Here is a 26,199-nt window from a genome sequence, read left to right as displayed (position 1 = left end):
CTAAATACCCAGCAACACAACACACCTTTTTCCACATGGAAAAGAAACTACCATGGCCATCGGCTGAGCGCATGCAGGAGCTTGTCTTCTCGAAGATGGAAGTTTCCCAAAGCAATGACCAATAAAAAACCTGAGTCACTGACTTAAAGAGACTTCAAGTTCATCCAAGGCTACCAAAAGGATAGATTTTACATCTACAGGGTGACTGGTTAAATTGATGAAATATGTTGTAACTACAGGAGCACTTACCAATTCTGAATGAGTTTGTAACACATATCGCAGTGCACAAAAATGCATTGCCTGCTTCCTGCACATTTCAGCAGAAGCACACTTATGAAGGAGGCCTTTTTTGTACAAAGTAGAATCCCAGGTGGGGAAAAAAGGATCAGACACGCCGCTGGCAGAATCCCCATTGAAAGTCACACACTCTGCTGTACGGCATTCCCCTTGAAACACAAACTGCCCTACCTTGACAGCTTACCCTGGAAGAGCCAGCTCTGTGTTTAACACAGACAGCCATCCTCTCTCAAGCACCTCCATCCTGGGGACTCGGGCCACATATTCTGCTGCGTGGAGGACTTTCCCTTGTGTTTGTATAACCCAGCTGCCCCTTTCCTTTCACACACCCCCTCCCCCCCCCTTGATCGCACCTCATTATCCTTTCAAACAAAGTGAGTCTCTCTGTACGTTATGTGAGACAGACCCTCGTCTGTTTCTTCATTTCCGTTCCTCCTCCACCTCCTCCTCAGATCAAAACGCATGGCACCTGTGAGGAAGAGGAAGTAGAGAACAGACCAGCCATCGCCGCACATAAAGCGCAGATTTGAAACCTTGGATTCTTTCCAAGTGATGTAGAGGGTCCTTACTGTTAAACATGTCTGGAAACGATGCGGTAAACCTTTAGCGTTCAGCCACAACAACTACAAGAGCACCGTGGCCTTGATCTTTAAACTGCATGGTACAACGTATGATGTCAGGGGAATGCGTGCCGTATTCGGCATACCTGGTTCTGCTATCATTCGTTTAACAACAGCTGTCGAGATATGTAGGACACTAGGGCCCATTAAAGGGAAAACGTCATGAATACTTCATCTTTCCCCACATAACATGTGGGCATTTACAGGGTACTCAAACACAATCGCTCAGACGCTGTTGAAAATGTCCAGGGCTTTCTCACATCATGAGTGATTACGTGGTAAACATCATTTTGGTATAGGAGCACTAGAAGCGTGTGTTCACACACCACTATTCGTTTAAAACAGCCCACTGAGTGACATCCCATTCCTGTTTATTCTCACACGTTCCACATTTTTCACCGGTGTGCATTTGATGGCTTTTGCAACCGCTGGGGTGATTTTGACAAAATCCTTGCACCAGCTCAATTCTTTCCACCACCATAATAAAACTCCTTGACTTTCCTTTCAACAGAACAGCACTTGTAAGTCCAGCCACCAGGCACGGAAGCAAGTGTACAGGCCTGGGGAGCGTCGCCCAGGAATCACAAACCCTGCCAAGTTCTTTCCATGTCTTTCCGGCCCGATCACTCGGAAAATATTTGCACTTGTTAATTCATCCTTCAATTCCGCGTCGGAATCATTGTATATTTCCATGCGACGGTAGCTAGAACAAAGCAATCAAGTCCTAATCCCAAAACCCTGGCCACATTAATTACAGAAAATAACAGAACGGATTGTCATAACAGCCCTGTCAATCACACAGGCATAACACACCCTCAATGTAAGAAACAGAGTAGGCAAGGGTTGACCGGGTCACCACAGGTTAGTGGGGAGACCATCCATCATGCTTGCTTAGACAGAACGCACTCTGCCCGCGTATGGCCATGTTTATACAAGGGGGGGGGGGGGGGGCGCTTCCAGAAGGTGCACACTCTGACTGACTCCAAAATTTGAATTATATCTCAACCGTATTACGACAATCTGTTCTCCGTCGTCCAAACAAACTAGTTTGGGGCCAAGGGATTTGAAAAGAACACAACAGAAATGTTCCAAGAAGGCCGAAGAAACGTTATGGTTCATAGCGTAGATGGGGGTCAGCTTCTTTATACAAGTCAAGTTTATTTACACAGCCCTACATGACACATCGCTGTCTCCCTAGCGTGTCTAGGGGTTTTGATGTCACGCGCTCAGATACCTCTTTCCAAAACCAATGTGTGTATGTGTGGGTGAAATATTAGGTTAGGAGTGTTATTTTTGGGTTAGTTTAGCTAGGGAGGTGGACTTGTGGTCTGCTTTGCAGCAGTTGATAGCTGTTAGCTTAGCTTTGTTTTGATTGGTTCCTTTCTTTGGCATCACTCAAGTCCCAAGGCCCGGTTGCGTTGTGGTGTTGTACTTGTTTCCATTATTTGTTGTTCACCCATAATCTACTCCTCTATACACATAACCCGGCCATTTTTAAATCAGTAACTATGTAACTATTGTTACTATGTGTGTGTGTGTGTGTGTGTGTGTGTGTGTGTGTGTGTGTGTGTGTGTGTGTGTGTGTGTGTGTGTGGGAGGAAGGAGGACTCGTAAGATCCATTGAGCCCTTCGTTAGAATGGGCCAGTCAGTAGGAAAGCGGAGGGTCATTCGCTTCCACTGGAGCGACGTAATGAGACAGATGAGCAGGAAGCCAAGGAAAAAATATCAGCACCCAGGTGTGGCTTTTCAACTCCTTTTCTTAGAATTAGAATCAAAATTTTGGATACACATGAATATAGATATTTATATTGGGTGTGATTTATCTATACATGTGTGTGCGTATGTGTGTAACACACATATATTGTTATCCCTACATCATACGTCATGGACTCAAATGGCTTTACAAGACCATTTGAGTAGACCCCCCCTTAACCAGGGGCCTCTAACAGAGAGAAGAGAAAAACACATTAAAACCCTTGAAGGAATCATAAGAAGGGTCTCCTAAAGGGACCCCCACCCACGCCCTCCCACCCCCTCAGACTGGCCACAGAATTGCCACATAGGCAGATTCATCCTGGCAAAACAAAAGCAGCAAAGAGACAATTGGCTGCAAATATGTAAAAAGCACAGCCGATTATCGTCGCGCATCTGTCAGTAATAAAGTAAAAAAACGGTTGAATAAGAATACCTAGAACAAATCAAATCAAATGCAACTGCAATTTTACCAGAAAAACATATTCTAATGTCCAGTTTAGTTATAATCAGACTTGTTGATCTTGTGGTGGTTGTAGGAGGAGCCAGAGGGCATCGGGGAAGTCAGGTGGGCTGGAGCCAGTATCCAATTGGACTAAACCTTTTGAAAAAATACCACATGAATCAAATACTACCAATATCCCATTATAGATATATATAAAAAATAGAAGTGGCTTTACAATGAGTAAAACGATATCAGACAATCCTTATTATTAATTAATGATTATCCCTAAATGTCTGTGTGTTTAAGGTACTGTTCACACATAACCAAATATAAATATATGTGCCCGATTTCCTCGGAATAACCACACAGTGACACATAGAGGCAGCACATCTACGAGAAAATAAATGACTTTTCAATGCCTCACTCTGAAACATGCCGTTTCCAGATGTCAGAAGGTACAATTGAATTCAAACACATCCTTTAACCATCATCTATAATTAGGTATTGACCTCATAGTCATATGGTCACTTCTAGTAATGGCTGCAAGGAGAATTGGTGAACAACTTTCTCGGCAGCACACTCTTTCTCACTCTCCAATGCCCCAGACCATACATCTGCAAACATTTCCATTGAGAACCTGACTTTCCATGATCTCTCTCATGTGGGCCTGTAGGAACCTTAAGATCGCCTTTGACTGGTCGAGGTGTCAATGAGGGAGTAACATTTTCCTCAACTGTAAATTTTTATGGGATGGCAGTACTGTACCTGCTGGGGATGGAAAGCCAGGCAATGTCTGCTGCAGCAGCAACAGCAGCAGCACTAGAGGGGGGAGGGAACTTCATTGAAGGGAGCGCGTGAAAGAGATTTGAATAGCGCTGATTGCAGCTACGCAGTGAGATGTTTGATTCTTTGGGCAACATGCAGAATCAGTTAAACCAAAACAAAAAATGAAAATAAAGATAATGAAATAAACACACTCTTCATCTGAGATAATGCGATTTGATCAGGACCATGTCAGTATCTTTAGATACAGGGCTTGAGCGCATCGTCCATGACAACACTTTTGCTAAAAATGATTGCGAAATAATCTTTGATATTTTCTTTTTCTTCTCGTCCTCCACCTCCTGCCAGGAATGTGGTTTCCATCAAACCAGATGGAGCTTCTTACTGTAGCACCAGGGGAAACATTCAAACCATTCCATTTACAATCAACAGTGAGTCGCCGGTTCCATCATGGAAAAGCCAAGCAGGGCTGGTCTGCAGGGCATGACCACGCCACAGTGCCTAAACAAAGGCTTTCTACACAAATCAATACGTTACAGGCTGTATAGGGAACGGTGGATTCAACCGGTCTGCCCAATGTGGATGTTTCTGTAGAACTAAGCCTGAGCGTGTTTACATTTTGAGTTGTTTGGCCATCATAATTAGTTGCTTCCATTGACTGGTAATGTGTGAAGAATGTCCCGTTAACAAGGGATATCCTGAGCACAAACACAAGGAAAAGCCATGGCCCTCACACTCCAACTAGCTCCAGGCACTTTCTTTGAATTCATTTAACAATTTCCAGACACTTCAGAAGTCAAATTCGGACAGTTTTTATGACTGAACATAACTCCATGATATAATATTGTAAACGTGGACAATGAGTCGTTGCTTGTTGCAGATATCACCGGTCCTGAGGGCATTGAAGTGATTGTGGGCATTTAATACTGTTTGGAGCAAACACACAGAGAGACACACAAAACAAGGACATGAACACACACACACACGCAAACAAATAAAACATGCTCACAAACACACACAGACACACACACACACACACACAAAGAAAACATGCACACCAACACACACCCAAACACATACACACACACATAACATGCACTCAGACCCACAAACTCAAACAGACCCACACACACACACACACACACACACACACACACACATACACACACACACACATACACATACCATGCACACAAACACATAAACTCAAACAGACACGCACACACACACACACACACACACACACACACACACACACACACACACATTTAAACAGAAACACACACTCCCGCACACATACACCTACACAATTCTTCCTGAAGCCTTATGATTACGAGTCAAAACACCTGGACAGTTTCGGCTCAGAGAGCCAGACATTGGCTGGTGCCTTCTACTCATCACATGACTTGGTGCATGAGCAACACCATTCTCCAAGTTGTTTTCCTCACAGCAGCCTGCTTCTAGAAAGAAGTACACAGGCACATTCATGATTCACATAAAATTAATTATTATGTTTTCTGGAAGAAAATTATAAATGTGATCATGGAGATGACAAGATGGCAGCCAGTGAATAGAGTGCTCTGTTTATGGGATTTTAGCTTCCTGTGTTTCCCTCACAAGTTTATGTCTAAACACAGCTGTCCGTCACCATCTGCAGCCCATTTATTTAATGCGACTTAATGTGATTTATTGTAGTGGTTGCCGTCATGGGATAATGGTCTATTCTGATAAAACACAAGGTCATATCCAGCATTGATTATTATTTTGACTAATAACATACGTCTTTGAAATAGATGCTGAATTGATCAACTGCCCTTATTAATCGACAAACTGGGTTAAAGTAGGAGGGATTTAAATGTTGCTTAGCATATTCGATTGGTGGATTACATTTGGCAATAAAATGATCCAATCTGATTTGGCGACATGCATTCTTCAGGCAGCTTGTAATGGATCTGCAGTCAGAGCAGAAAGGGGGAAAATCCTCTTCCACATCATTTGGCATCGAGGTACAAAAGCCTTGTTTTGCCTCTGATTCAAAACAGGAAATAACACAGAAACAACTCGAGGAGAGCCAGGCCGAGCTCCGTTGCCAACGTTACCTTGTCTGAGTTTATAAAACTCTGGCGACCTCGTCCGCTGTGACACATCTATTGTGTGCTCCAGCAGCGAGCTCAGCCTCACCCTGGCGCTGACGGTGACGTTGACAACAAAGCCAATGGTCGGACGCACAACAGCCACGACCTGTGTCCTGCACAGGCTCACAGCGGGGGGCCACACCTCCGACTCCAGCCGTTCACAGCCATCAGTCAGCTGCTGCTCGCTCCCAGACCAGAACATGGCTCCAGACTCCTGCACCTGGGGCTTTTTCTGTTTGGTGTTTCTTCTGTGCCACTGCCCCCTTCACTCCACCCAGCTCAGCGCTCATGGGCAGAGGAGGTGGGGGGGGGGGGTCTCACACTTTCATTCAAGGCCAATTAGGAGTCGATCACTGGGACACCCACCACTGACCGCTACAATGAGCTCGAGTCCGGAGCCACAAATAGGTGGTAGTGAAATACCAGTGGACCGAGGGGGCAGGGGCACGGAAACCTGAGTAGGGTGTGTACGCTTGTGTGCATGTGTGTGTTTTCAGGGTGTGCCTGGGTGTGTGTGTCAGTGTGTGTGTGTGTGTGTGTGTGTGTGTGTGTGTGTGTGTGTGTGTGTGTGTGTGTGTGTGTGTGTGTGTGTGTGTGTGTAGGACTTGTGTCATGTGCATGCTTGCAGACCTCTTTGTACCAGGGGGAAGGAGGATGAGGGGGAGGAGGGGAAGGAGGAGGAGGGAAGGGTGATCTGTTGCTTTAAATAAGAATGTGTTCAATTTGAGGAAGAAAGGGGGCAGGCCCTGAGTGCAAATTGTACGCCTGCTGAAACAGTGTGCCAGAGGATCCAACGTCATTTAGAAGTACAAAGCAGAGAGAGAGAGAGAGAGAGAGAGAGAGAGAGAGAGAGAGAGAGAGAGAGAGAGCGATAGAGAGAGAGAGTGAGAGAGAGAGAGAGAGAGAGAGAGAGAGAGAGAGAGAGAGAGAGAGAGAGAGAGAGAGAGACACCATGAGGCAGAGGTGATGGATCCAGTCCTCAGAAAGTGACTTCTGCCTGGCATACGGGAGGACACGGTTTACCCGGGGCTCCTTCAATCTGACAGGAAACTACAGACGACAACAAACTCAACGCATCCATTGTGTCGTGTTTTTTTAGCACGTCTTTCTTCTTTTTTTGGCGGATTGAAAGTGGATTTTTCTAAACTTCGTACTCAATGTTTCCGGAGGAAATTCCAAGGAAGACCCAATTTCTGTTTAGGTTGTCTTTTTAATCACAGACTTTTAAACACCATTAGTAGCATGCACTCAGGTGACAAGCAGTAGTGAGTCAGAGAACAGCAGCGAACGAAAGACAACTGGAAGGAGAGCACCAAGGAGAGAGAGAGCGAGAGAGAGAGAGAGAGAGAGAGAGAGAGAGAGAGAGAGAGAGAGAGAGAGAGAGAGAGAGAGAGGGGGAGAGAGAGAGGCAACCTCAACGCAGTGGTTTTTCACATTTGGGATGACTTTGAACCAGGGAAAACTTCAATCAGCTCTTCCAAGAGGGAAAGGATACTGAAGCAGCCTGATCGCAACTCTACTATTATCCCGTGAGCATTGTGTTTCTCTAACTTTCTGTCTAGTCATTACATGAATGGGATGTCAATTTGTGAATGTAGCAGTTTGACACTATTGAAACTTTCTTGGAGTGAACGACTCTCAAATCAATAGCTCAGTAGATGTCTTAAATAATTGCAGTGCAATTAACTTGTAATGCTGTATTTTATTACATTGTTTTGCTGGAGGCTAGACATTTTCAAGTGTAGCGGCTTCATGTATAATTGCGATGATAATGATTTTCTAGTATTTGGGGTTTAGCAATCATCATTTGCCTTCCCGGGAGAAGTTCAGTGCCGAAGGTCGGGACGTTTAAATGACTTTAATTAGAGTTTTGACACGTAGAGACAGAGAGGCAGGCAGGCTGGTCATTAAGGCTGCTGAGGTAGCTCCCATTGGGGATGAATATTTGTTGACTGATAAGACACTTGTCAAGACAGCAGCCTAGTGAAGAGAAGAGGAGACAAGATCCTAGTGTCACAAGGTCCTAAACCTTGACTCACGGCCGGCCAAGGACTGAGCGTTCCTGTGAAGTCATCTAAGCTCTTTTACAGGCAGAGTAAAACCCAAAGAGACACGCAGATAAACAGCTGGAGCCTTGCTGTGTGGAAGTGCTGCTTGTGCTTCCAGGATGTCCCCTGGGGTCCGGAGCGCAGGAGAAGAGCGCTGCTGAATCTGCGCTTTGTTTCTGTTGCCGAGGCAATATTTGGATAAGGGGGCTTTGAGGTGGAACTTTAGGAGAGTATTGAAAACAGTTCCATGCGACTCCCTGCCTTACCCTCTCTCAGATCACCAACGTCTAGCCACGTGTGTGTGTGTGTGTGTGTGTGTGTGTGTGTGTGTGCGTGTGTGTGTGTGTGTGTGTGCGTGCGCAAAAGATGAAACCTAAATGTGGACAAAAACCTCCACATGAGCAATGGCAAAATAGACTTGCTGGCTCCAGTACACTGAGTAGGAGTCTGAGATCTATCGTGTTCTGGATGTCATGTCAGTGGTTATACCCCGAGGATTACACGCTTGAGGAAAGAATGAGGTCACTCCCAAGGTAACGCAATCGCTCCAATTAACGGGAGCAGATTGAATTGGACTCTGATCCAACACAAACTTGGTGTCGTGCAGGCAGCTCTGACCTGCACCCACAGATCATCAAGCGCTCATTTGAACATGCAGTTACAAAGTCTGTCCGACCATTTTTACTTTTCTCTCTCTCTCTCTCGCTCTCTCTTTGTCACTCTCTCTGTATCTCCCTGAATCTGTCTATCTCTACATCGCTACCTGCTAGCTAATTGCAGTAGGAAATAATTGGGTCAGTAGATCTTGTCTGTTAGCCACTTTGGGTGGGAGGTGGTTGGGAGGTCAAGGAGGGCCGGCTATGCTTGGCTACTACTGTGTCCAGCCAGTGGCTCCGTCTCGTGCTGCCCGGCCACCGACCGTTGACTTCCCATGTGTGTCTGGGGGCCGGCCGGCTCTAATGAGCTAAGGGAGAATGCCAGGAATGCTGGCAGGCCCTGGCTCAGTGAGAGGGGTGTAGGGAAGAGAGCGAGCAAGAGAGAGAGAGACATCAGCCAGGCTGACACAGTGGGTTTGCCCAACATCTAATTAGCATGTGGTGCGCATTAATAACAGAACCAAGAAGGGACAATTAAATCGACACAGCGGGCAGGAAGACATCCTCAACGCACCGCTGAATTACAAATCATTCATGTTGTCCAGCCGAGCGTGCCCCTCTGTGTGGTATTGTTAACATCCCTCCCCGCTCCACAATGTGAACGTGTGAACGCCATCAATGGCTCCGGTGGTGTCCAGTGCTTTACAGCTCATGAGCACAGAGCGACTCAACCACCTCTTGTCGCGGTCCGGCCCCTGGCTGCTCGTTAAAACACACCGATGTCAACACAGTAATGACCGGGAGGGGGGGGGGGATTTAAGACTAGACTAGGCAGACGAGGGAGCTGGAGGGGGGGTTGGCTGCTGTTCCCTGTGGCTGAATGTGGCTGGCTTAATGACAGAGCATCGACTCCTGGGCAGATGGGACTCTCTCAGGTCCCTGGGAGTCTGAGCACGAGAATTGCTGTTATTTGAAGGGCGCACATTAACAGGGAATCCGAGGGAAAACACACTTACAGCGCACATACATACACACAAACCCCACACTTATAAACAGTAACCCAGGCATGAAGCCCGAGGGATTCAAGATTAACCACCTCCGCAGGAAGGCTGAGTCACAAAGCATGTTTTAGACACACTGAATCCTGTCTGCAACAATGCCCTATAAGCCAGCGGTGGGGCTTTTATTGTGGCGTAACATAAAAGTAAACGATTGTGAGCTGCACTAAAGACACTATAGAGAAATAATGAGGTGGAAAACAGGGCTGGCTCCACTTGATAGTGTAGCTCTAACTCAAGCGCTTTTCAAAGTTCTGCACGTGCGCATCAGTCAGCGAGTGGTGATGTCATGCGTGCCGACGTTGTTGGTGGTATTAGGACAATGAGAGACCTCGCTCCAAATTGCTGTATTGAAATTCCTCAGCTAATGCAAAACAGAGTTTAGACTTGTTATTCATAGAAAATTCATTGGGTGTATGATATCCACACTGGAAAGTAATCAGCATTTCACAAACAATGAAAATAAAATAACAACAATAAAACATAAATCAAGAAGAGAATTTTGCAGGATGGAAGAAAACTGGAATAACTAGGTTCCACACATTCATTGAATGCAAAAAATGTAAAAATGTGAAAGGATGACTGATAATGTTAAATGGAAATGGTTTTCCAACATGGATGATGGAGCAAAATAAAGTAACCTTCTACTGATCACAGTAATGGACTTAAGCCTTCCCGGTGATCAGAGTGTGTTTACACACATTAATCTTGCAGCACAGAGCCAACAGTTTAAAGGCTCACTGGGTCATGTTCTTGGGGAGAGAAACTCACCTCTCTCCTCCCACGTCTCCAGCCCAATGTACTGGCAGAGAGCCCAGAGTTACACACCAGGACGACAACAATCCTGCTCCGTACCGCTCCTGAGGTGAGCATCACACACTAGGTTATCTGTTCCTAGAGTTTATTCAGAGAGGGAGGGGGGGGGGAGAGAGAGAGAGAGAGAGAGAGAGAGAGAGAGAGAGAGAGAGAGAGAGAGAGAGAGAGAGAGATAGAGAGTGAACAGGCTTTAAGACTGGTGAATGACCCTTGCATGTTTCTTCAACTCTCCATCCAGGGCCAATAGAAACATTCATGCGATGCGTTTTGATCGGACGGGTGCCTCTTGCTGGCGGTGCGGAGGTGATCCGCTGGGCTCCACTGTAATCCAATCTGCAGCATTTTTCAATGGCTGACCCCTGGGGTTAAAGCCCCTTGCTATCCTTACACAGAAGTCACATTCTCCTCTGGACACAGCGCCCCTTCCCCCCGGCCCGACCCCACATAGACCCCGTCACTTCTAATAATACCAGAATCAAACCCTGCCAACAGTCCATCTGTCTGGCTGTCAATCCCTTCCGTCCGTCTCTCTTCTTCTCTGTCTCTCTGTCCGTCTCGCTATCTTTGTGTGGATGGACTTGTTTACCTCATTTGGTCAGGGCCATTGCTTATATGTGATGCAACACAATTGATAACCAAAGCTGAACTATGTTCAGCCAAATTTTGTAGCGTCTTCATCATTTATTTTTTTGTTTAATTTCATTACATTTTCCATGAGCAAAGATGCCCTGACCTGTGGAAGAGCACAAATAGGAGTGTTTTCATGTGTTATTTCATGTGTTATGTGCTAACAGTGGTATTCACCCGAAAGGGGAACCCGGGCCAAGACCGCTGGCTAAGCTAAGCAGACTCACGTCGACAGTGAAGGAACAGACTCACTACAAACTGCCACTAGGGAGTTGAGCTCATCATTAGATAAAGAAAATATTTGACTTTAGAGGAGTGAAGGAAGATTTTCAGCTTTCAAACATCCCATCTTGAATATACTTGAAGAGAGGTGGACTACTAGACTAGCTTGGCAGGATGAGGACACAAATACCTCTTTATTAATGACCAAACTTGCCGGGTAGTACACATGACGTTGTCTCATGTCTACATTACAAATATTCAGTTACTTAGCAATGAGGTGCTGGATTTACTGCATCATTTTAAGACACAGCATCTGTTGGTGCGTGCATTGGCTGTCGTGTGTCTGGTTTCAGAACTGAACTGTTCAATGGCCCGTATTCTCTGGTATAGCTTTAACAGCCAGCCGCAGTGGAGAGTTGTAATGAGTAGGGCTCGCCTGGACAAAAAGCTAAAACTCCCTGAGCAGTGCGCCTTCCTACATCTGTGAGGTTACTGAGGCTCAAACCAGGGCGTCCTGGGGGAAAAGGGCTGCTTCTGGGCTAAATCACCCCAACTGTGAAGGGACTCCATTGACGTCCTGTCAGAGCGAATCTGCAGCAAAGTTCTGAAGGAGTTTCCTAAACCACAATAGTAAGAATAAGTTTTGATTCTGCAAGGTCAGAACAGTTCTGGTAAAATATCTCGGCTACGTACTGGGAGCCCCTGTGACGGATCAACTTAGCAGACAATAAAAAGTAAATTGGTAATCACTCAAGACATCAATTTGTCCCTTGTTCCTACAATGTCGTAACGTCTTCCATAATCTTCCTTAGGCTTTGGTGAGTTTGAACCTCTCTCATGGAGCCCCCTTCGGTGGTGCTGCTGGGGCTCCTTCTCGTGTATGGACTGGCCAGCGGAGCGGAGAACATTCAGGGGAGCCCCCCCGACGGTGGTCCGACCACCGGACACGCTGCTGGTGGACCGCACAAGGCCCAGGAGTTTGAGAGCAGCGACGAGGGCCTGGAGAGGGAGTTCCTGTATGCGGGGAGGAGCAAACGGGCCCCTCCCGACCCGCAGCAGGACAAGTGCTCCTACACGTTCATCGTGCCCCAGCAGAAGGTCACCGGGGCCATTTGTGTCAACTCCAAGGATCCCGAGGGCCTGCAGGAGAACCGGGTGAACAAGCAGGAGCTCGAGCTGCTGAACGTGGAGCTGCTGAAGCAGAAGAGGCAGATCGAGACCCTGCAGCAGCTGGTGGAGGTGGACGGCGGCATCGTGAACGAGGTCAAACTGCTGAGAAAGGAGAGCCGCAACATGAACTCCAGAGTCACCCAGCTGTACATGCAGCTGCTCCATGAGATCATCAGGAAGAGAGACAATGCCCTGGAGCTGGCTCAGATGGAGAACAGGATCCTGAATCAGACCTCTGAGATGCAACTGCTCACCAGCCGGTACAAAGACCTGGAGCACAAGTACCAGCACCTGGCCTCCTTAGCCAACAACCAGTCTGCCCTCATCGTCCTGCTGGAGGAGCACTGCCAGAGTCGCCCCATGCCCCGGTCCGTCCCCCGACCCCAGCCGGTTCCTCAGCCTCAACCCCAGCCTCGGCCGCAGCCTCGGCCGCAGCCGCCGCCGCCGGCCCCACCGCCCAACAGGCCCTTCCAGCCCCCCGTCGCACCACGGCTCAACAACCAGATCACCAACGAGATCCAGAGCGACCAGAAGTCGCCGGTGCTGCCGACTATGCCTGGCGGGACACACAGCCCCTCCACCACGGACAAACCCTCTGGTGAGTCCGTCGTGTCTCAGATGAAAACAAAAAATCGTTCCTAACAAAGATAATCCGTTGTTATGTGGGAAAAGAGAGTCCAATTTATGGGTTAATTCTTACTGACTAGGCCACAATCAAAGGTTTGAAGCAGAAGTTGAGCCAGTAGCAGAATGTGAGCCCTTATATTGACATTACAGTGGGAAATAGTGCTATTCTCTTTGTAAATGTATATAATATACCCCACACACTCCCAGAACAAAAATGGTCTTGGCGCAAACACAAAGGTGTGTGCTTAAAAAATGTCTTTCTATGAGAACGCTTGATAAGCTTAAGCCATCTTGATCTTTAAAACACATGTTACTTGACGATTAAGAGTTAAAACTCCTCTGAACAGTCCTTTGTCCTTTTGTTGTCAAGTGTAGAGAACAGCCTTTTCAGCTTGTGCATTTTAGCAACACCGGCCTCCGTTTTTTGAATAAAGGGATTGGACCACACCAATCAGGGTGCGACTTTGTGCCCACTTCACGCTTTTTCCATTGACATTTGGTGCGACCGCTTGCCTTTTGCCCTGGGCCCGCATGTGAACAGTAGCCTTTGTTGGGAATATTTGCATGGATGCAAGTGGTTTCCTGCGCACAGTCACGCAATTTACACCCTTAAAGTAACGCAAATCCTTGGACATTATGAGTAAGACATCCATTGTACGGAATGAATGGAGTGTGCAGGAGAAGCAAACAGGGAGGGTGGCAGAGTAGGCGGGAATCAAGGGGGAGGGGGGGGGGGTGGGGCAGAGCAGATAGAGAAACATGGTCTGTGTGAGGTCATTTTTTCCAGTTCCACCACACGATGAATCAGTCAAATGTTCCAGCGAGGCAGGATACATTATCAGGCATAACAGAACACGACTGGGAAGAACTTGGGCTTGTGATGCTTAATCAAAGACACTCATCTCTGTGTAGAGATGGCAGGCCAATAACAGGGTTCCCACTCCATTTAGATTATAATTCTTTATGTATTTTTTACGTCCCAGGACATTTTCCATAACTTCGCTGTGTTCACAGAGGTTCATATTTCACTGCCTGCACAGTCAGTTGAAGCCAGGCGAATCTCTATTGAATGACAATTTGTTAGTATTAATTAGACAACTGTGATCCAAAAAAGTTTTGTCATCAAATGGCCTCAGAGCACCGGGCCCGAATGTGACTGACCTGTCTGCATTACCTGTTTAAATGATGTCTGTCCTTCCTGAAAGATGTCTACGATTAAATAAAATCACAGGTTATAGGTTATCAAGCGTTGTTGATACATGTTGATACATAATTTGCCGCCAAACACTAGACAGAAGGCTCATCTCGCCATGATCATTGCTGCCTCACACAGAAACAGAAAGGGAAGGATGGCGGCGAGTGGAGACACCGTGAGTCAGTGAGGGATGTTTCATTTGCATGGGTAATCTGTTACGTATCATACGAGGATGGCCTTGAACCTTTAGTTGGTGACTGAATAGAGCCCACACAAAAATGAAATATGTTTGGTAACATAACTTCCAAATTTTCGTTGAGATGTTCCAGCTTTTTCCCGGACAATCCATCAATTTGGACATCTTTCATATGTTTTCTATCACTGGAAAACAACTTTATAAGACGCATTGGAACCCTCCAAACATATAATCAAAGATTACACCAACTCCACACAACTACTTAACATGACAATTTGTTGGATGAATTGCCCTTTATGTTTCTAACTGTAACTGTATTGGTGATTTTTGGAGTATAGTATTTTTGACTATTCAAACCACATACATCTGTTATTACCCCTAATGTATCACATATGCCCCGACTGTGATACAACGACTTTGAAGATAGAGTCAGTTGGGTAAAAGTGAGAAATCTTGAAAAGTTAAACACTTTCACAGCTAGTTGGAGATGCAGAGCCAGTGGTCCTATTAAGAGTGTTTTTTCCATATCTACAGAGTTGGAAACTTAAATGGGGTGGAGGCAATGTTCCAATCATATGGAAAGACTTGTACCGAGAAGCCATGTGATCTCAACAAAGCATCTGCAAAATTCAGCATGAACTTTGTTCCTCAACTGGTTTAACAAATTCAACAACACAATTGCAACGTGGTGTGTCTGCAGGTGTCGTTGGACAATGCTAACAGCTGCCCTGCCGGCAATTAGTGCAACATTAAACATATTGTCGTTTGGGTTCAGTTAGTGGAAAAACATCATTGACACGTGATTAGTTTATTTCACCGTAATATTTGTTATAATTTAGTTAAATGCTGATTTATTGACAGAAAAACAAGGAATATGGTCGAAAAAAACAATGGTGTGGTATAAAAAAAAATGGTGAAAAAAAAGAGAAAAAAAGAATAATACATCAAATGCACTTGTTGGTCTAAGCCCTGCTACTGTTTCCCACTGACTGATCAGGATCTCCAATGCCCGCATGCTAGTGTTACTTTTGGCTAAACAGCCAGCCATTTTCGTCCTCGAGCCCGGCTGCCAAAATCAACTCTGCTGCTATTATACTAAGAGTCTACCCTGCTGGAATACGGGATTCCCTAGACTGAGCTCAAATCCAAACATCCACCAAATGGGTGATTCCTCCTTTCCTCCTCTAACTGGCAGGATATCCTTTAATGTATGCAGCATAAACAGATGTCTAAGTCAATGGTTTTTGCATGGTGTCTCCCCTTCACCCGCTCCCTGATTCAGGCCCATGGAAGGACTGTCTGCAAGCCCTGGAGGATGGCCACAGCACCAGCGGCATGTACCTGGTGAAGCCAGAGAACGCCAACCGCCTCATGCAGGTGTGGTGTGACCAGAGGCACGACCCGGGGGGCTGGACCGTGATCCAGAGGAGGGTGGACGGCTCCGTCAACTTCTTCCGGAACTGGGAAACGTACAAGGTTTGTGAGCTGTTGTGAACACCCCCCCAGTCAAAGACTCCATAGTTTGGGTAGGAACACAGTTTGCTTTAGCGGAGGGTTGGGTTGAGACTTACCAGACCTGCGGGAGAATGAATCAACGATTGTTGAGGTTGGAGGGCATCGAATGTGACCCTCGCAGAGTGGCCCCAGCCGTTGGCTCACCTGACCTCATTCATTACAGCAATAAGCCGCCAACACGTTTGTTTTGAATGGGTTCAGAAATGACACGCGCTAACTCCTCTTGGGATAATAGATGTAAAGTCAAGGCCAGGCCGTGACATTCGCTCATCCGCTGGATCCTGAACGGTGTCTAAGTGAAGACATGTGAATGTGAACTTTACTGCAGTCTCTCGAGCTATTAAGTTAAACAGCCCGTATAATTATGTTATCGTGCTGCTTAATATTATAATCATAAACACATAAAAACACAGATCAAAACCAACAAAGTAGCGCTGAAGCTATTATTGGGGAGACTCTTTCTCTTTTTAAACCTGCTCACCATACGAGGTGAATGGGTTTTTTCTGAAAGTCAGCCTATTTGGTAGAAGTGAACCATTGTTGAGAATATACAGCCAAGTGTGTTGCTTGTTTTGTGAGGTTTTTAAATAATTTTAAACAGTTAGTGGTCTGCTTCCAGTGAGACCAATTTTTATGGGGCATTTTCTAACAGTGAATATTATGTTGGCAGGCAAATCATTTCTGCTGTCACGTAGTAAACATATTTACGATAAATCTGAATCATTTTGAAAGATCACGTTGAACTTGAATCAAGGTACATGTAGTGCTAATAGGAAACCAGTTCACTACAAATTACCTTATAGTATAACGATAACACAGCGCTGTCTTCATCCTTGGCCTTATGCTCTCAAATGAACCCCCTGGTACTTTTTAACTGGATAATAGTGGAAAAACGCTCACTATAAACTAGAGTCACGCTCCGTTTGTTTTAATGTGCCCTGATAATAAACAACAGCAGAGGAAAATCCCAAACCTATAATCATCCGTGTAGAATGGAACAAATCATTCCCTATAGATGGCCCAAACCACTTACACACATGTCTCACAGACCAGTAATTGAAAGGGATGTCTGCCCGGTTCCCTGACGGCCCAGCCGTTTCCTCCTCTCCACAGCAAGGCTTTGGTAACATCGATGGAGAGTACTGGCTGGGTCTGGAGAACATCTACTGGCTGACCAACCAGGCCAACTACAAGCTGCTGGTCACGCTGGAAGACTGGTCAGGGAAGAAGGTGTTCGCCGAGTACGCCAGCTTCAGGCTGGAGCCCGAGGCCGACTTCTACAAGCTCCGGGTGGGACGTTACCACGGAAATGCTGGCGACTCCCTCACCTGGCACAACGGCAAGCAGTTCACCACGTTGGACCGGGACCACGATGTGTACACAGGTATGGGGGGCCGCAGGGCTATACTGTGATAGTTGCGGTATAACAGCATCAATATCTCCGCACCTCATTGTTTGACTTGAGGGCTGAAAGTGTACGTGTTGCACTGTGTGTTACGTTTTTGTGTGTGTGAACTGAACAAAAGATGCAATACAACTAATAATTATAATGAATATAATTATAACACATGCAATTTGGAAGCCCTCACCCAAATCTACCATACAATGTGATGGGAGCAGACGTGGATTCCCCAGTGGGAATCAAACTACTAACCCTGGAAGATTATACTCTGCCAGCTAGATAGGACTTTTATATCTCCATCATAGTCATTATAATTACATTGGCTTCCTGTCAGGTCAGTGAATTGATTTTAAAATCATGTTGCTAACCTATAAATCCTACATGGTTTAGGGCCAAAATATTTAACTGATATGCTTCCACTACATAAGCCTTCTAGACCACTAAGATCTTCTGAGACTAATCTGTTAATTATCCCCAGAGTAAACGTGAAACATGGGAAAGCAGGACTTAGTTACTATGCAACAAATAGCTGGAATAAACTCCCTGAGGATTTAAGACTTGCCCCAACTCTGACCACCTTTAAAACAAGACTGAAGACTTTTATGTTTGCTTTAGCTTTCTGCTAAATCTGAAATACATTGCACTTTCTAAAATGCTTTTTTAACCTTGCCTTTATTTTCTATTTTATTACTAAAATGCCTTTTTAACTTTGCCTTCATTTTCTATTTTACATGATACATGATCTGAAACCAGAGAGAAAGGATAAGGGTTTGAGACCCAAGTTCTGTGTGGGTTAGAGTCCTAGAATCTGGGTTGGAGTCCCAGAGAAACGACCAAGTTCCCTTAGGTCGGGTTGGAGTCCCAGAGAAAGGACAAAGTTCCTTTAGGTCGGGTTGGAGTCCCAGAGAAAGGACCAAGTTCCTTTAGGTCGGGTTGGAGTCCCAGAGAAAGGACCAAGTGCCTTTAGATCGGGTTGGAGTCCCAGAGAAAGGACCAAGTTCCTTTAGGTGGGGTTGGAGTCCCAGAGAAAGGACCAAGTTCCTTTAGGTGGGGTTGGAGTCCCAGAGAAAGGACCAAGTTCCTTTAGGTCGGGTTGGAGTCCCAGAGAAAGGACCAAGTTCCTTTAGGTGGGGTTGGAGTCCCAGAGAAAGGACCAAGTTCCTTTAGGTCGGGTTGGAGTCCCAGAGAAAGGCAATCGGGTTGTTACTGTTGTCTCAGTGTAAGCAGTGCAACAAAAAGAGATGAATTGGAGAAGACAACTGCTCACTATGAGTTGAAGGGTTTGAGACCCGAGTTCTGTCTGGGTTAGAGTCCTAGAATCTGGGTTGGAGTCCCAGAGAAAGGACCAAGTCCCTCTTGGTCGGATTGGAGTCCCGACATGGGTACCAGAGAGACTGTTGATTTGATCTTAAATACATGGCACTTTCTAAAATGCTGATCTATTTTACTCATTTTTTGCATATGTTTTCTTTTAATTATCTATTATTTTATTTTATTGTATGACAATGTTTATATCTGAAGAACTTTGAGTCTGCCTTGTGTCTGAAAAGTGCTATATAAATCAAGTTGCCTTGCCTTGCCTTGCCAATAATACTAACCATTTCAATCTCCTAGGTAATTGTGCCCACTATCAGAAGGGAGGCTGGTGGTACAACTCCTGCGCTCACTCCAACCTAAACGGCGTCTGGTACCGGGGTGGCCATTACCGCAGTCGCTACCAAGACGGAGTCTACTGGGCAGAGTTCAGAGGCGGAGCTTATTCCCTTAAGAAAGTAGTGATGATGATCAGACCTAACCCCAACACCTTCCACTAGCCAGCAGAGAGAACACTTACTGCCCAGTGAAGTCTGAGACACCTTTCTTTGTATTCATACAGATCCTAATAAAAATCAACCATTTTGAACCAGATGGAACTATATAACGAAGCCAGATCATAAAGAGGGTAAAAATGGAAAAGAATGTGCAATAATTAAGCAGCAGGATGGCCTGCTCATTGAGGCCAGTCTGGTCGGGCGTCCCAGTGCCGCCACTCCAAAATAATTGCACTTTCATTCTCTTTTGTTATTTTTTACTACCAGCATTAGATTCAATATAAGACACATTCATGGCACAGCAGTAAGCTAGAGGTACAGTGTCACATGATAATCTGTTGCTTGTAATAGATGGTGCTTTCCCCTGCGCTGTGTTTTTGGCAGAAAATCTGAAAAAGTTACATTTTTGATTTGCTGTTAAGCTGTTAGGAAAATACCTAGGTTTAACCGTAGAGAAATCCAGGAAACGGTAGACACAGGAATCACAATCCAGTGACTTTGTTTGAAGAAAACTTCAGGTGTGCATTTTATAGGAATATACTAATGTTTTGTTGGATTTAAATACAGGTGTTTATATTATGACCAGACTTGTCTATTAAGTGTTCAAATTGTCCCTTACCTGGCATCAAACCATGCCAGTTTTTGCAAAACATAATTACATACTTTAAATGTTCATGCGTGATTAATTAATACAGAAATATCCCACACACACACCATATGCTTTGGATGATAAACCATTTGACAGATGTCCTTCAAATTAAACCTTTTGAACTTCAATTGCTTGGACAGGTGCTGTTATGCCTGTATGAACCAAGGACTGTGTTTACTGTAAAAATTCAGTTGTCTGTTGATGTCGATTGATCCAACACCGTGTGTCTGTACATAAAAAGATACTTGTAATATAATGTAACAAAATCTATCATGTATCGCTATTAAGTTGCAATAAAACATGTACAGCTTGGTCTCTGCTCTAATGTGACGTTTTCTGATACACATTTGACGTGATGTTCAAGGTTCAAACATTTTAGACTTAATAACCTTACTGATATTGACTGTCCCTTGCAGTATAGTATTATTATGTTAGACACCACACAAAAGCTTATGGTGCATAACTAAATGTCACATTTCTATAGCTGTTCCCATTCTGACCTTTAGGAGTCACTTACAAAGTTACTGACTTAATAACTTGAAGTGCTTCACTCTCATTCTCGTTACGCAGCTGGAAATACATATTTACCAAATAGATATTTCCAAGGAATGATTTCCTCTAAGTAGCTCAGTGTTTCTTGTCATTTTGCCCAGAACATTTTAAAATCCAAACAAGGAGATGATTATGCCTCATGTTTACTTATTTCAAGATGGTCATCCTCAGATGGTTCAGTCAATTAAGGTCAGTCCAGGGCTTATCCTGGGGAATCGGATCTGGTGGGGATAAACATGGTTAGATAGATGGATGGATGGATAAGTAAATGGATGGATGAATGGATGAATTGATATATGGATAAATAGATGGGTAAATAGATACATTTATTGATGGGTGGATGAATTAGTGGATAGATGGATGAATGAATGGATAAATATATGAATACATGGATTGGCGAATGAATGGGTGGATAGGATCATAGATGAATTGATGGATGGATGGATGAATTGATGAATGTTTGAATGTGTAGATGAATGGTTGGATCGATGGAAGGGTGGCTGAATGGGTGTATTAATGAATACATAGTTGGTAGGATTAATGAATCCACACATTCTTGGTTGAACGGATGGATGAATCGATAGATGGATGGTTGGATGAATTGGTGAATAAATCAGAAGATTAGGTAGATTGATGGATGAATGAGTGAATATATGGGTTGACCTATGGATGGATTGATGAGTAGATATATGCATGAATGAATAGACGGACTGTAGGAATGCCTCAATATCTATTATCCATTCTAAGGAAGATTTTGTGTAAATTGACTACTACTTTTTTTTCGACTATTGCAATTAGGTTTGTCAGACGTGGGTCAAGGTAATACCAACTCACCAACTGGCTGGCTGACAAGTTAGGAATGAGGGCCAAGAGGCCCAACAGCTCAAGCTGTGGTTACACGGAGGATATCCTCATAAAGACAATTACCAGAGGAGTGATTAGTCTCACTTTGATTTTTTGCTCTGTCTAAGGAGTTGGTCCACGTGGATCACAGAGCGGCAGAGACGGAATGTGATTTATCACGTACCGACCACAAAGTAGGATTGGGGACGGCGGAACAGAATGGCAGATGACATTTGACTGCCTTGTAAAACCTCAGCTATGAAGCAACCCCTTCCGCTCACAGCAGAAACTCCCTTTGTTCCTCTGGGCCCATGAGTTTTCCAGAAGGCAACTGGAACTTATAATAGCGGGACGACGGAGATACTGCTACACGAAGTAGGAGCCAAAATGGAGAGAGCTAAAGTGCATTGCTTACACACTGTGCACCTCTAGTGCAGGACGTGCTGAGTGATCATAATCCTCTGTTGGACAAACGGTATGCTTTATGTATAAATAGTCCTACGTACATAATCAAGCATATGTGCCTTATGAATCTGAATGAAGGTTGAATCTCGCCGAGTGATACTGCATTGTCGCACATTGAGCCCCGAGCTCTCTGCTTTGCTTACAGAGACGATACAGAACCAGACAGCTCAGTCCCATCAGATGACAGAGAGGAAAAGGGTGCATAAACTCATAGAGACAGGTATTCTCTATCAAATGTAAATATGCTAACCCTATTGTGATGCTATTTGTAGAGTAGTGCCAAGCTACTGCCAAAGTGTTCATGTTGATCCATCCAGGACAGATGGTACGCTGTAAAGACACAAATGATCATCAACAAAACGTAGTGGCCTTGGTATGTAATCAAAAACCACCACGTGCAACAATGTTAACATTTGTCTGATAATAAACTGACATGAAATGAACTGGATGTTTCAACGATCGCAGTTAAATGCTACAAATCCCTTTTTTCCGCCTATAAAGACAGAGAGGCTTTGGGAGGGAGAGAGGAAGTCATTTATCTCCAGGAGTGTCCAGGAGGTTTTTCCTCTGAGAGAGATGGAAGAATTAAAGACCTCTCTGAGGACAAGACAGCAAAACCATCCACACCATTTACCCTCAAACATCCAACACAACGTTTATTTGACTGAAGTGATGTTAGAAAAATACAACAGGAGAACAAAATAGCTGAAATTAAGTACGTACGCATCAGCCAATCTAAGTTGTAAACGATGCCAACCCGATGGAAAGACTTCACACAGCCAGACCGGTGGACAGCGGCTCCGGCTCCGTAAATAGGCCGCATTCTCCTCCCATGTGTCGTCTTCCTGCTGTCTCACCGCTGTGGAAAGCTTCGTTGAGGGTGGCCTCTTCAGACCCCAGACCCCCACCCACCCCCCTCTCCTTCCTTTCCCAGTATGGAAAACCATAAGCTGACGCAGTGCTCACTCAGCACAGAGCGAACCGCGTTTCCTCCGACTTCAAAACGGCACTTTCCGAAGGGGCCCGCGTTGTTGATTTATGCCTCATCAAGTGTGTGCTTTTACTTTGAGTCAAAGTGCCCTCCCGAGTTCAATTTGGTGGAATGGGTTTAACCATTTGGATGTTGTTGTAGATGTTGATTCAGGGATGAGCTGAGTTCTAAAGGTATGCTGACATAACCTATAAAATGGTATCATTCAATGTTGCAAGCAAAAATATATTTAGTACTTAGCTTTTTTCTCAGTATCAACATAATTAATAATGTCTTAAACCTTGGAATATATGTTGGAACAGCGTAGGAGCATTGAAAGCTGAACCATAAATGAAAGAAATAGAAACAGTCTCTCTCTACTTTACGTGTACCATCCATTTAACCATCATCTTAATATCCTCTTTCTTATCTCTCTCTCCTCCTTCTCGGGCCAGTCGGTAACCTCTCCATCTTTGAACCAGTTTTCACCATGCCAAAACTAGCTGACAGACACCCCGTAATCGATGAGCGAGGATGGAAGACCCTTCAGCCTGGGACTCACGTATCTCTCTCTCTGTTGGTCTGTGTTTCTCTTTGTCTGTCTCTCTCCCAGTCTATAATAGCTCATACTTTTGAAATGGCCCGTCAGCATTTTCCCTCTGTCTATATGTGTGCGTGTCCCTCTCTTTGTCTATAATTGCCCGTTTCTTTGAGGCGGTAGATGACACAATAGTGAGTGCTCCCTAACTATCGTAATCATCCTTTTCACACTGCCCGTCAGCAGAAAACACACTCTGAGCCGTTACGAGCAGCGAATAGCAGAGGAGCCATAAAAAGATTGGCCCCGTAAAGTTCTAACCAGCCTGTGTTTCCTGGTAGCTTGAAGCCACTTTCCAGCAGTGTGCAAAATAAATTCATATGGGAATTATTAAGAGATGTTTCAAAATACAAAGTCAAATTATAATGTGGTGCCGTTCCTGTGAAGAACGGGCATCACGTCATTGTTTGATAGCTGGAGAGACGGTTGAGGGTGGAATTCTCGGGTTCTTCCGAAACCTCAGCTCTGTTGAACGGACTTCAGACCTGGAAGATGTACAGGCCTGCTTGTAGTTATAGTGTCAGTATGTAGACCGATTTAGTAGAAATGTTGGTACGTATGACGCCATGAATCCGGTCTTAACTTCTTCCATCACATCTGTGATTTCTCCAAAGGGGACTGAACTAAATGAAATATGACTCTCTCTCTCTTATCTATAACATAAAATGATATGATACAACATCATGTCTGTGGTTTCTCCAAAGGGGACTGAACTAAATGAAATATGACTCTCTCCCTCTTATCTATAACATAAAATGATATGATACAACATAAAACATAATGAAAATCATGAAATGAGAGTTGATTTATTCTCAGAACACTCGTCTACACATGAACTCTTTGACATAAAATTAGGGTTAGTGGAAACTTAATGGAAACTTGCCTGTCAAACTTACTGTGAACCCATTATGACCCTGGATGCTCAGCCACCCCCTTCATCCATGAACCTCCAGACACAGTGGAAAGCGTCTCCAGCAGGGACAATAAAGATTTAACAGCGGCGAGAAGACATCCACAGGCATGAGTGTAAAGTAAGAGTTGTAAAACCTCTCTGATTCCTTCACTATATAGTCTACCTATGAGATCCATTAAAAAATGGCACAATGTGAATTTTAACTAAACAGCTCAACTCACACTATTATTATTAGGATCCTAAGCCCAGTCAGTCAGTGGATGACTGTCTATGAGTCAGCCCAAGCTTAAAGCATGGATCAAATTCTCGATCGGGGCACAATAGTTAGTCCTGGTTTTTATGCTGAAGAGAAATGTGATGAACATGTCTCCTGAACCTTTCATCTAATTTTGTTTAGAGTAATGCCTCTTTAGTCCGACAGACACAGAGCAATTACCGAGAAACGTGTATCAAGCCAGCCAACCTGGCTTACCGGGGTACACCCAGGTAAACATTTAATAGGGACTTGTACCTATTCAATGTTTTTGGCAGTAGGGATTGCTGCGCAGTACAGGAACAATAAGTGCATGGAGAGGATTGTTTTCAGCATAGCGATATTTACAGAGATTCTTTCTTAAGAAAAACCTTCCTTGCAATACCTACTGAACCGAGAGTAGTAGAGTAGGAGTTGTAGTATATTTGTATGAGCAGCAGTGGTTGTAATGGTAGTAAAGTTCGAAATGCTTCCCTGCTCACTCAACAAAGAGGGTTGAATGGCTTTGGTTCCAAGTTGATGAGATCTGGTCTCTCTAGACTATTTAGTAGCCTGAACTGCCAATAAATCCAGTATCGAAGCAGTATTAAAGGTGCTGTGGATTCAATTTAATTAAATGTGTTGGAGATGACATAGCCATCTGTCAGATATTTCTGAGTGAAACGTGCAGTGAGAATGCGTGTTTCCAGTCGATGGCGCCGGCCTCAGTATGAGACCATTTCGATTCCAGATCATATCTTCCTTGATTGGCTGGAGGAATGCATCCCGCATGTCAGTCCCAAGTGTGTGAAACACAACACTACTCCATAATGGAAAAAAAGTTCAGTTTTAAAATCGTGCTTCCTTCTGATCTCCATACAACATTAGAATACCTCCATGGCTTTATAGGGGGAAAATAGTGCTAAGCTGCGATAACCTCAACGTCGTTTCAAACACATTTTGAAGAAAGGCTTTCCATAGTTTCCATTCTGATCAGTGTATAAAAGGAAGGACATGTTGTCCCGTCGCATATCAATGGAGTTCACTAAAACCCCCAATGATAATTACCTCCCTTATTAAGCTGCAGTAGACATATTATACTAGCAAGGCCCATACTCTACAGACACAATGGTGGATGATGAGCGCTACCACGGTTTCAGCACAGAGGAAAGGTAATCCTGTAGCGTGCAGAACAAGGATTAAATGTACAGTTTAATCCTTAGAAGAAAGACTGCAGAATAACCCTGATATTTTAACGGCAGGGTGAGAGCTTTGCAGTTCAAAGCGCTTGTTTATTTTTCCAACACAAGTTGACATGACTCAAAGTCCAAAACGAGTATTAAAGGAATTAAAGAGGCTCACTAGATGTCGACTTGTTCTTGGCTAAATAACACAAAGGACATCATGGAAAATAGTTGCTTTGTTGATCTCTGCAGGAAAAGCGGTATGCACACCTTGGTGCTGTGGGCCTGTTCTGCAATATCTCAAAGTCATGATTTAAATGACGGATTGGATATAAATATGGAATAAGTTTTATGGTCACAGGGAAGGGGTTTTAGCAATTTGCACAGCTCATGTCTTTTATCTGTTTTGTTGGCCGGATGCCTTTGTTGTATGTGAATGTTGCATGTTGTTACTGATGCAAAAATGTCCCTACCCAA

General features: G+C 44.6%; 1 protein-coding gene across 2 annotated transcripts; it reads left to right on the top strand.

The window, feature by feature from the left end:
- Positions 1–6,997: 6,997 nt before the first annotated feature.
- Positions 6,998–20,227, top strand: angptl2b (angiopoietin-like 2b). Of its 2 annotated transcripts, none has more exons than XM_079748930.1 (5): positions 6,998–7,234; positions 12,213–13,168; positions 15,871–16,064; positions 17,217–17,487; positions 19,120–20,227. In XM_079748930.1, the coding sequence occupies exons 2-5, from the start codon at positions 12,238–12,240 to the stop codon at positions 19,317–19,319; spliced, it is 1,596 nt and encodes a 531-aa protein (XP_079605056.1). In that variant the 5' UTR covers positions 6,998–7,234; positions 12,213–12,237; the 3' UTR covers positions 19,320–20,227. The 2 variants fall into 2 exon arrangements, with proteins under 2 accessions (XP_079605056.1, XP_079605055.1); XM_079748929.1 differs by having other exon boundaries at positions 6,998–7,562.
- Positions 20,228–26,199: the final 5,972 nt, after the last annotated feature.

The sequence above is a fragment of the Pollachius pollachius genome (assembly GCF_949987615.1).
Source record: "Pollachius pollachius genome assembly, chromosome: 1".
In the NCBI taxonomy this organism is placed as follows: Eukaryota; Metazoa; Chordata; class Actinopteri; order Gadiformes; family Gadidae; genus Pollachius; species Pollachius pollachius.
Note: the sequence above shows the minus strand (reverse complement) of the source record. Positions and strands in the feature narration are given on the sequence as shown.